Source organism: Sceloporus undulatus, chromosome 3 (assembly GCF_019175285.1).
Source record: "Sceloporus undulatus isolate JIND9_A2432 ecotype Alabama chromosome 3, SceUnd_v1.1, whole genome shotgun sequence".
Taxonomy (NCBI): Eukaryota; Metazoa; Chordata; class Lepidosauria; order Squamata; family Phrynosomatidae; genus Sceloporus; species Sceloporus undulatus.
The window spans coordinates 44785954-44798373 of record NC_056524.1 but is presented as its reverse complement, the minus strand read 5'-3'; the positions used below and the strand labels follow the sequence as shown (position 1 = coordinate 44798373).

General features: G+C 41.1%; 1 protein-coding gene across 14 annotated transcripts in view; it reads left to right on the top strand.

Annotated features, from left to right (window-relative positions):
• The first annotated feature begins 453 nt into the window (after positions 1-453).
• Positions 454-12420, top strand: part of SENP7 (SUMO specific peptidase 7) — a 47382-nt gene continuing 35415 nt past the window's right edge. For 2 of the 14 annotated variants that reach the window (XM_042457774.1, XM_042457770.1), the window contains exons 1-5: positions 454-562; positions 2406-2455; positions 2830-2937; positions 5727-5821; positions 11248-11445. In XM_042457774.1, coding sequence (XP_042313708.1) covers positions 2414-2455; positions 2830-2937; positions 5727-5821; positions 11248-11445 — 443 coding nt within the window. In that variant the 5' untranslated portion in view covers positions 454-562; positions 2406-2413. Of the gene's footprint in view, positions 563-2405; positions 2456-2829; positions 2938-5726; positions 5822-11247; positions 11446-12420 lie in introns of those variants that run through there. The other 12 variants (XM_042457777.1, XM_042457776.1, XM_042457773.1 and 9 more) reach the window with 11 other exon arrangements.

The window sequence follows — 12420 nt, the reverse complement described above, 5'->3', positions numbered from 1 at the left end:
CCAAGGTTTCTACCATCAAACTGAAGAAATAGAAGGCTTATACTGAGGCAGGGCAGCTAAAGCAGCCTCAAACTGGATTATTTGGATCTTAGACTGTATCCACACTGGAGAAATAACTGCCCTGGCTCAGTATAAGGGAATCCTGGGAACTGTAGTCTTGTGGCACCAGAGCATTCTGGCAGAAAAGGCTGACAAAACTACAGTTCCCAGAATTCCCTAGCATTGAGCCAGGGCACTCAAAGCAGTCTGTTTTTGCAGTGTGTTTAGGGGGACCTTAGGCTCTCTCTCTCTCTCTCTACTATCATAGGTTAGTGTTGTGTTTTGGTTTGTTGTTTTGGTAAAGGTAGTTTAATTGTTTGTAAATGGTGAATTGCTAGCAAAGGATGGCTCAACTGTTTGTGGGGAGGGGGGGGGGCTGAGGGGCGGGGCCCACGCCGGAAGGGGCGTGGCGTGGCTGCGCACTGGGCAGGAGTCAGGGAGGCGGCCATCCGGGAGCCTGGAGCGAGGGCCGTTGTGGTGGGCGCGAGGAGGCGGCCTCGAGCTGCCCAGGTAACCGGCGAAGGTGAGCGCGAGAGAGAGCGAGCGAGTGCGCGCGCGTTCGGTGGGGGGGGGGCTCTCTGTAGGAGTGCGCCACTTGCCTTAGAAGGGCCTGCTTTGCCTTTCTCTGAGACCTGGGCGGGCGCATTCGCTTCCTCCCGGAGTCGGATGTGGTTCCTGCTGCGAAGCAGAGCAACAGCGGCTCCTCCTTAACTTCTCTGGGCGCTATTGTGTGAAGAGAGGGGCGGGCGGGGTCCGTACCCTCAACTGTGGGAGGTTCCCCTTGGGAAACCTACCTTGACGCCCGTGGCCTCTGGAGCAAATCCCGCTGGGTCCAACGCTCTCCTGAAGAGGTCTGCGCTCCTTTTATACACCCAGCGCATGTTTACACACCACGCTCTTATAGTGCTGCTCTTGCACTTTTGCCTCCCGTTGCATTCTGGGGCTTGTAGTTCAGTGAGGCCTAAGGGCTCTCTGGCTGAGGATTCTAAATGCCTCCTCCTTAGACTGCAGGTCCCAGAATGCAGCGGGAGGCAGCCAGAGCAGTTAAAGGGGAATCGCAGCAGCATTATAAGAGTGTGGTGCGATAATCTAGACATTAGTGTCGAGCAACAACAACTTTGGAGAGAATAGGGTTCGAATCTGCGCCTGAGCATAAAAACCCTGATTGATCTTAGTTGCGTCACACTCTCTCAGCCCCAGAGGGTGGCTGAAGAAGGCTTGCCAAGAAAACCTTATGGTAGGTTCACTGAAAATTGAAAAGGACTTGAAGGCAACAACAACAGCATCGCACAGGGGCAAGTCACATTCTCTCAGCCCCAGAGCATGGCCATGACAACCACTCTGCAGAAAGCTTGCCAAGAATACCTCATGGTAAGTTTTGCCATAGGGTTGCCATAAGTCGGGAATGACTTGAAGGCCCACAAGGACAAGGACAACAACACTCAGGGGTAAAAGTCACACTCTCTCAGCCTCTGAGGAAGGCAGTGGCCACAACTTCTCTGAACAAATCTTGCTAAGAAAACCCCAGGATGTTGTGCGCCTTCAAGTCATTTCTGAGTTATGGCAACCCTATCATGGGGTTTTCCTGGCAAGTTTCTTGAGAGGGATTTGTTATGGCCTTCCTCTCGGGCTGAGAGAATGTGACTTGCTTCTCTGTGATGTTATTGCTGTCCTTGTGTGCCTACAAGTCATTTCTGAGTTATGGTGACCCTAAGGTGACCCTGTCATGGGGTTTTCTTGGCAGGTTTCTTCAGAAGGAGTTTACCATTGCCATCCTCTGGGGCTGAGAGAATGTGACTTGCTCCTGTGTGATGTTATTGCTGTCCTTGTGTGCCTACAAGTCATTTCAGGGGCTGAGAGAGTGTGACTTGCCCAGCGGGTTTCCAGACTTCTGATCAGTCTCCATAAAATAACAAAAATAAAGGCAGGATCCAGGAATGGACTCCCATTGATGAAAGTGGGTTGCAGTGCAGAGGTGATTTAAAGCCCCAAAACAAGCTTTAGAGGGCTGGAAACCCATCAGGATCTCATTTTCTGATGATATGGAAGGTATAAGAGGGATGACAGGGAGCAAAAGTGCTAAAGGTTTCACCATCAGAGCATTTGATTTATCAACCGGATAACGAAGGATTCAGTGAGTGTATCCTTGTGTTTTGACAATATTATGATCGGCTGTTTTCTTGGATCTCTGTATAGAAAAGCAGTTATCCAAGAAGTGTTTTTATTCACAAGGGATGTGCATACCTTTAAGAGCTGGGGAATATATTTTCTCTAATAAGGTCCTGTGACTCTTAATTAGTTGCTTTCCAAAGTGCTTCATTATAGCAAAGTGTGAAATACTGTTGTTTTCTGTCTTTCGTATGCAGCAGAAATTATGGAAGGATGTGAGAAAAAATCATCTTTATTTCTACAAAATGTAAGTGGCCCTTGATGTACGTCCATTATTTTGGCATTTTGGCTCATAGTATTCTTCAGCTTTCCTAATGAACAGTCACTTAGGATAAAACAATTTATAGAAGTACATTTAAAAATGTATGCAATGTTCTTAGAAACGATACATGCATGCTTGTAATTGCAAAGGCAAACTATAGTACAAGATGCAGTTAGCAAGTTAAAATTCTATATCTAGGGAAGATTGGCTTTATTAATAATGACTGTTAAGAAACTGTGCTAGTGTTATTTAAAGTAACAGAATAATGCATCCTAACTTGCTTTTTTTACGTTAGAGTCTGATGGGGGGGTATCGTTTCCTGTATGGATAAGCATTGTGAATGTTGTGTCTTGTTTCAGTATCGAATACCAAAGAAGGTAGGAGACACAAAGTCAGATGATGTCTACGTTCAGTCCCCATTGTCAAGACTCTCAGATGGTCATCAGTGGGATCACCCATTGCAAGGGGTAATAGCAGTTATTTATTGTCAATTGCGCTCTCACAAAGTAGAACTGTCTTTGGATAAGAATGGAACATATTTCTTTTCATTAAATATTCTATAATTATTGAAAATGTTATAAAACTTTCTGAAAGTAAGTGATTCATACCTTGACAAAAAATACATTAAAAAGATGAAGAAGGAAGAAACTGGTATAATTTGTAGTTTTCTTCCATAATTTTGGCTGTAGTTCCTTGAGCTTGTGACACTTGATTTCATCCTAGTTAAGTTGAAAATGATCTGTGGCTAAAGGAGGAGGTTTAGAAAAACACTCTCACAAACGTTTGTTTTCTGTCACAGGTATTTGTTATCAAGTCATTTCTGGCCTATGGGAACCCTAAAGTGAACCTATTACAGGGTTTTCTTGGCAAGATTTGTTCACAAGACAGTTGCCCCTTGGTAACTTGCCTAGTGGGTTTCTGTGGCTGAGCAAGTATTCAAACCCTGGTCTCAGAGACGTAATCCAAACTTAAGCCACTTCACTATGCAATCTCATAGACATACTCCTCTCTAATAGTGTTTGGAGGCACTTGGGACATACAGTGCTTGTAGAAATGGAAGCCCAAAATTGGTCTTTGTGACTGAGGGATTCTGAAAGATTTATAAATGTTTTGACAGATTTTTCAGCCAGGGAATCCTCTTGAAACTGTGGTTTATGGAATGGTCATAGGCGCAGTTGACATGATCAGTCCTAACAGAGCATTGGCATTTAGAACAATGAAGAAGCTAGACAGACAATGGGCTGGAACAAACCAGCATAAAAAGCCAGTTTCCAGCTGACTTGGGTGCGCTCCCAAGACGTCCAGAAGCTGGCTTCAAGCCGCCCGGCTGTTTACACAGGGGCCAGCTTCTGAGTGCTCCTGCCGTGGTGGGGTTGAAAAGCTGCTTTTTAGGATGGCAAAAGGCAGATTGGGGGCGCTGTGTGCGGTTGCCAGGGCCCCAGTCTGGCTTTGTCATGGGCAGCTTGAAGCAAGTGGCAAATTCACTTGGATAAAACTGAATTCTATGTTACTGTAGAGCAGGGGTAGGCAACCCTTTTGAGCCAGGGGCCGGGTTGCTGTCCCTCAGACAACTGGGGGGGGGCCAAAGCCAAAAAAATAAATAATTAAATAATTTTAAAAAATTAAATAAATAAATAAACTGGGACAAATGTAGGACAAAATTTCCAATTGGAGGGCACTTTTAAAATAAAAAATAGAGGACACGCAAAAAAATTTGCTGATTTTTAAAAAAATGTTAAGATAAATGCATGTTTCTGAGGCTTCTATAGACAATTGCCCCACCATGCCCCTCGCGCGAGACGCCAAAGGCCCCAGCGGCAATCAGCGGCGGGACCAGGCTGGGGCCGGTCCCAAGGCCTCGCCAGGCCACATCCGGCCCACGGGCCGCAGGTTGCCTACCCCTGCTGTAGAGTGTTAAAATAAGTGATTCTGTTTAGTATGAAATTAAACATGAATGTGTCATTCATACTGTTAAAAACATTCCCAATCACTGAACTGCAGAAAAGCAAATTTGCTTTCTGTTTAGTAGGGGGTCTTGGGAAAAAAATTCATTTTAATTGAAATCTACCTAATTTTTTCCTTCCAAACAAGTATTGAAAATGAACTAATACTCTTTTTTGCATTTTGCAGTGCAGTTTTCCAGTCAAGATTGGTTACAATTTAAAATAAGTACAAGATAGCTAAAAATATACAAAAATCAGCATTAAAATAGAATCAAGCTATTCACAACATTTAAACACTTAAAATGATAAAAAGCAGTTAAAACAGTTTAATAAAAACAATGCATTTACCATATAAAATCATGCATTAGAAGAAAACATATACCACATGCTTATGGTAATGAATACATACTAAAATGGCACACTAGAGAATATCACTAAGAAAAAAATGTGATTTAAGAGAAATTACATAAAAAGCATATATTAGAAGAAATATTCATAAAAATATTACAGATTTTCATGCAAACTTTTTAAAAAATCAAAGAAACAGGATGAAGTTACTTTAAAACTGAAAAAGTGATAAATTGAGGAACACCAAAACTGATAGATGTGTTCTACTGTTAAAAAAACAAGGAAATATTTCCATTAACTTTGATGTCACAGTTTATATATTGTGACACTGGAGTGTTTTATTGTTTGAATAAACTGAATAGTGAATGTTTCATATTTTTATTTTTACAGTGGGCCCTTGGTATCCATGGGGGATCCATTCCGGACCCCCCTGGAGATGTCCAAATCCTTGGATGCTCAAGTCCCATTATCCCTAATGGCAGCACGGCCATGTGGCCGTGCCGCCATTAGAGACAATGGGACTGGAGTCTCCCTCCCTCCCTCCCTCCCTCCCTCCCTCCTTCCTTCCTTGCTTCCTCTGAGACTTCTGCCCCAGCTTGGCTTTGTGTGTGGAGTCTGCTGTCCAGTCAGACGGGGCTGAGTCTTGAGTCTCAGAGCCCCTGTCCTAGCACCGGCTCCCTCTGGCCAATGGAGTTCCAAGGAAGGAGGAGGGGGAGGGAGGGAAGCAGTAGGGAGAGGGGAAGGGAGGGAAGGAGGGAGAGAGGAGGGAAGGAGGCTGTGCGTACCGCCATTGGGGAAAAAATCCGCCATTGGGGATGCTAAAATCTGTGGATGGCAAATCAGCAGATAAGGAAGGCCCACTGTATTTACAATTTTAAGGCATAATTCTTTCTGCAGTTTTCCATTATTTTCTTCTGCTGTTTTTTTCATTTACTTAATATTTCTTCTGTACCCAAATATTTCAGTGGACATCAAGATCAAGAAGATCCAGTTTCCCAAACTGGAAAAGGAAAAGACACTCAGAGAAATATTGTTTCAGTGATGAAGAATCTAGATATGGGTAAGTGGTTGTGTTCCATAAAGCAAGGCCATATTGCAGTATTTTGGCCATGACAAGCTTATGAAATATGACTACACTGTTAATTTCTTTCTTTCCTTGATTTGGAATGTTTTATCAGTTAATAAGATGTTTCTGTTTGGAAGCAGACTTAGAAACGGTATATTTACTTACTTATTTAGGCTTGAAACAGACAGGCCCAAGTAGCAGCTTCTGGCCACTTTGAAGGCATGGATTTCAGATGATGCATGCCCTCAAAGTGTCCAGAAGCCGCTCCAAGGCTACACTTACAGGACAAGAGCTGGCCCAAAAAGGAACAGATTACATCTGCTCCTGCCGGCAGCCCATTTAGGACTACTACAGCAGCCCACTTTGGAAGTGGGCTGTGTGATCACCACAGTCCCAGCGCGATTGGGGCTGGAGAGCACTCCTTCTAGGCCTTCTGCTTCAGCCCATAGTTACTTATTGTTTATATACCATACATGGAATATAGAAGCAAAGAATTTTAATCCTTCACTCAAAGACATTTAAAAATATGATTCCTCCCCCCCCCCCCCTTGTTATTTCTTGTACTCCTATCTTAGGAATTACTCTTGTTTCTTAAAGCAAGTCTCTTCTAAGATACCTGAAATAAGTTGAGTCATCAAGAAAAAAAGAGCGCCCCCCAATGGATTGTTTCTACTTCTGTACAACATCTGTGTGTTGCATTATCCAATGGGGCTCCCATTGGGAATCGAGTGGTACTTACTGCCACATAAATTCCTGAATAAATTAAATAATGCAGTACAATCGTGTACATGCTTACCCAGATGTAAGCCCCATTGAATTTAGTAGTATTTCCAGGTATGTATGTATAAGAGTGAGGTTTACAACTTATTTGATTTTACCCTATATACTTGTGAATAATCCGAGAAATTTTAGTCAAAACATTGATGCTAAAAACCTGGGTCAACTCATCCACGAGTTAATTGACAGGAAGAGGCAGGGGGCAGACTGTGCTTGAGATAGCATGGTGAGCTCCACTGCTCATGAGAAACCTTTTCCTTTTGAGAAGTGGATTGGACACACACAGACCTTGGAACCAGCCTTGTTTCTGAGGCTCAGGCCTGGGACAGTAGAATGACTAGAGGATGCTTTTGAACATGTTCAGAATGCCCCCTTGTCTTCCCTCTTTGCCCTCCTCCCAGCTTACCTCCTCTGTGGTTGCTTTTGCACTGAGTCACAGCTGGAGCCCACATCTCTGGAACTGGGCAGCAGCTGCAGCCAACCAAGCATGAGCTTGGGACTAAAATAGGTCTCTTCCTCCTCACTCCTGCTACCTGTTTGTGGTTTTGGCCAGCTCAGCCCCTTAGATCAGTGGTGGCAAACCTAAGGCATGCGTGGCAGAGGTGGCACTCAGGGCATTCTCTGTGGGCACACATGCTGTTGCCATAGCACAGAATGTGCCAGAGATTCTTACTAGAAAGCCAGAGGGACATGGAACTTGGCAATAAATAAATGGGGTCTGGGTTGCAGTTTGGGCACTGCCTTAGATTACCTACCTGCAATTCACCCTTATTGGATAGGAGTGTGAACTCCCCTCTCCTTGAGGAGGGGAGCAGCTACTCACCAGGCTCCCAACACAGTCTTATATCTCCCCCTCCCCACATACTCTTTTCCCCTGCCACCTCAGCATAGCTCTGCATTGCCTATGACAGAGGCAACCTGGATTCCATCTTTGGGAGCAGAGGTGGCAGCAGCAGCAGCAGCGATGTCTTTCCCTTCAACCTCAAGTTCTGAGATTTTTTTGTTTTGTTTATTTTGTTAGGCAAACTGGATTTTAACCCCCTTCTCTTTTTACCCTTTTACATGTCCCTAAATTTTATCCTCAACTTATCTATGGGTCATATCAAAATCCATAATTTTGAGTCTGAAATCTGCCCTTGATTTATATATGAGGTTGAGTTATACACCAAGTATATATGGTAATAATAATCAAGGGACTTCTGGAAAGCAAAATACTAATTTGTAGAGGTTATAGATTTCTGATTTTATAATTCTTGAAGTGGGCTCTGACAGCTTTAAGGCCAAGTAGAAAAACCAGTAAAATATAAATGTATATACTGTACTACAGATAAAATTAGTTCATCTGAGTTCTGTCCCAGCTAGTTCAAAGAAGTAAATCTGGTAGTGTGTCCAGAAGATTACAGACAGTACAGAAAATTACAGGCTTGGCTCATATGTGGTTACAACATTTGTCCAGCTCCCATTGCTGTAAGGGATTGAACATTTTCTTTGCTAACATATAGAGGTTTCCCATACCTCTTTATGTAAATGTTTCCTGGTTTTAGTGAAGCGGTAAGGGGTGTAGTGGAACTAATTCATGCTTTCTGCATGAACTGCTGCTGGCACTGCCTTCCTTTTCTCCAGATATGACAAAAAATACTTGTGAGAATTTCTTTTCTGCCAGTGTTGCATACGATCTAGGTGGTATATTTTATTGGACTAGTGAATAATCCACTGGAAGTGCTTTCTTGTTTGTACTTGAGTCACGACGTGTCCTCAGATGTAAATAAGTACAGACTTTTGTTAGACAAAATGGAGCATTGTTACAATAGTAGTCTGATACTAACATAAATATTAACTGAAAGCTGTATTTGTAATGCTTCATGCAGAGTTGAATATAAATAATAATATAAATAATATAAACTTCAGAGTGCTTGTTATATATCTGAAACCTTAAGCATGTTTATACATGCATTTCATATGTACACAAACTACAGCCTAATTTGTATTCTTACTTGTAAATACAATAGCAGATTACATGGCAATGGATTAAATAGGGCCTCAGTATGACAATAATGTGATTATTCAGTATTGTAGTATTTAATCCAAGCAAATTTAATATGTGTCAGAAGCAGATGACTGATCCTGCCACATGACTTTAATACAATATAGCGTTCTTGTTTTTCTGTTAATAAAATCGGTTTGTTATTTGTCCACTTCAGAGGGATAGTTGGGGTGACTGAATGCTAATTCAGTCCTGTGTTCTGTGTTTGCTTGGTGAAACTGCCAGTGGCACAAAAGTAGGAGGAGAATTTTACCATTACATTTCAGTGCTGTGTTAAAGTAGAAGTGGGGGTGCTGCTATTAGTGGCATACAAGTATATGGCAGGTGTTAGGTGTTAGGTGGGTGAAGGCTGCTATCATCAGCAAGGGCAGCTATCTTCTCACTAACTGCATTCACACAGTTCTGGATGCAGAAGCTTCCATCTTCTATGTTGTTTTCTGCCCTCAAAAGGTAAGGTGGATTTTGTCTTCCATATCTATCACCATAATGTAAGTGCTGCCAGTTTCACCAAGCAAACCATATCACAGTCACCACTGTGATATTATGGGCTATCTCTAATTTTTTTAAAAATGTCTTCTGTAGACCATTTTCACTCACTCTCTTTTTTTTCCTTTTAATTTCTGGTAGTGTTATCCCAGGATAACATCATGGTCAGTGGTATACAGTGGTTTGTGTGCCTCATGCTAAGCATATTTGTGATATTACAATAGGTCCTAGGTTCATGGTTTGTAACACTTTGTTAAAATAGGCCCACCTGAGAAACCAGCCTTTGGAGCTGGATTGTTTAGAAACTGACCAGCATTTGTTTTTGTTATCATAATTTCTGTTTTGTACACAATGACAAACTGATATTGGGGGAAACTAAAGCTAAATATTGACAAAAAGTCATCCCCCTGCCATAGAGGCATCGGGGAAGAACATAAGCCCAAATTTTACTCAGATTTGTTCTAGCTCATGAATATGGCACTACGTAGTGTTGGAGTGTTGTTTGTGAATGTAGCCCTTTAAAAATATATATATGTATGCTTCTGCAGCTCCACAGGGTAAATGCAGTTATATTTTAAGTTAATTCTTATTTAAATGATGCTTTTATTTAAAATGTTGAATAATGTCTGTATGTCACTTTGTGAGACATAAATGACTAGGCTAGTGAAGTACCATTATTATGAAGTCCAACAGGTGATGGAAAGAGAACCTATATTTAACAGGGATCCTTTGGGAATATGCTGTGTTTCCTCAAGTTCTGCTTTTTTGGTGGAATGTCATCACATTCTGGTATTAAATCTGGAGTGACATATAGTGTGACAAAAGTGATTATGTTGGAGCTGGCGACTCTTTGTATAGTTTGGTTATAAACACTAAAGAGTGCATCTGTACAAATATACTGATTGCATTAGATTATTTTCTCATTTTATGTTAATTTAATATGAGGCATATGATACATATGATGCAGTATAATCTAATTGGTACAGTATCGTTCTGATTGATTCTGTTACCAAGAGTTAAACAGATGTTGAGTATTTAAATGTGAAATGAGCAAGTCTGTGTATCGTTCTGGGCACTGAGTTAGATTTGCCTGAGAAGAGTTTCTAGAAGCTAAGAGTCTGTTTTAATTTTCTGTGGAAGATAAATTGAGAAGGTTGGGTTTTTAAAAAGTACATATTTAGCAGTGAGAGAAACAAGTGAATTTGCAGGACTCAGAACCTTCTTTATATGCTGCATATATCAAAATAGACAGCACAAACACTTTCATATTTATGAAACATACTTAAACAAATGTACAAATTTTGTCACAGTTAGCCTGTGGCAGGATTCTGTGTACAGATCTGAATCTGATGGAGTTCTGTTTATATGTTATGATTGTAATAAAGGCATGATTATCTGTAGGGAAGCCTCATTGCATTTCTGTATAGCATTTATTTCTGTTGTGGATATGAAGACATGAGTTTGGTCAGGACTATAATCATTGGGTTACAGTTTTAAAATTGCTGGAAGAACACCAGTTCAATACTGATATTAGACTCTCATGGCCATCTCAGAAAGGAGGAATACTCAAATTCTCTTGGTGTGAGCTGAACTGGACCCAGAAGAAGAAACTATGCCCTTGGCACTTCTGGCTGGGATTTTGGACTAGATGATCCTCGTTTAATTTCTGAATTCTTTGAATTCCTCTGGATTCTTCTGTGACATATGGGTTTTGTACGTCACATAGTCTTAGTTTATCCCTTCTACATTTCCTACATGACTGTTCATAATTTTTTCATATAAGACATCCAATATGGACATGACACAATGCAGATATCTCCCAAACTAGACTTGATAAACCTTTCAGGCATAATTCATAAGTACCATTTTGAAGACCATTGAAGTGACCAAATGCTCAATATAAAGTTAACAAAGCTCTCTCAAGAACATGTAGAAATATTAAGTGTAGAAGAAATGTAACTTTTATCAGTATAGTAAGATACACTGTGTGTTCTTGACAGAGGTAACCTAAAATGAAAATATAACATTGGGATTTTTATAGGAAGCTTCATTGCATTCATGTATCTTAATTAGACTTCATTATTTATCATCATTATTATTATATGTATGGCAGGCAACCCAAAGTTATCTTGACGAATATCCTGAAGACGGAAGTAGGAAGAAAATACACAAAGACACAGCTTATAACTGATGCTAATTTATCTCACGGTGTCAAGTTGCAATCAGATCAACAAACCTCATCGTCTGTTGACACTGTAGAGATATGGCAAATATTAAGTCCTCTTCACGAAAGCCTTTTTATATCTAAAAGGTATGTTTTGTTAAGTCTGACTGTTTCAGACATAATACAACTTTGCCTAAATATAATTTAAAGAAATTGCATGTTATCATTTTACATAAATAGGTATTCCATGTTACACTGTTGCCATTGGCCATTTCTCACTTTCAGTACAGTGTTATGAGGCATCCTTGTAACATCTTTTTCAGTTGTTTAGTCTGAGAAAGAATTTGTCCATTCGCATCTCTTGTGAGTCTTCAAGTTAGGTGCTTCCTAACTGCTGGTGAGCTCTTATTATTTTGTTAAACTACGTCTGCATCCTAGGAAAGGAAACACTTCAGTTTTTTGTCTCCTTTCTAACATCCTTTTTGGACTATTTATTCCGTTCTCCTCTTTGCAAAGAAGACATAATTAGTGTTACCAATAGCAACTTACCCATTCGTTTGTGAACCTCTTGCCTTTCCCATGGGACTTTCTGCATGGAGCTGAACAGAACACTGTATTTTGCATAGAAAATGCCCTTTGATATCTAGGACATAGACTGCTAGAGCGCAGAGAATGAATAAAACTTATTGGTTGATAAGACCTATGGAGAATGATGAATCACTGGCCTGGTACCAGAAGCTGATGTTGCTTTGGTATTTGTCTGCTCCAGAATATCCCAACCCTGCTGCTCTTCTTCCTTACGTATTACCTACCCTCTCCAAGTAAAGGAGCAGTAGCAAGAAGATGGAGCAGTCGTTTCTGCTTGCCTCACCTCTCCTTTTGAGTGCTGATGCAGATTAGAGCCAAAGAATTAGAGCAAGCAAATGGCCAGGACCAGTGAGGGGAGTGACAAGGAGAATGAGTTGTCTTCAGGGCATCTAAGCATCCTGCCAAGGATTCCCCAAAATTACGTAGAGAATTACTGGAGGACAATTTCTCTTTGTATTAAAATCACAAAGACAGTTTTTCATCCACATCAAAGTGAACACAGAGTATAATCTACAGACATAGATCATCATCTAC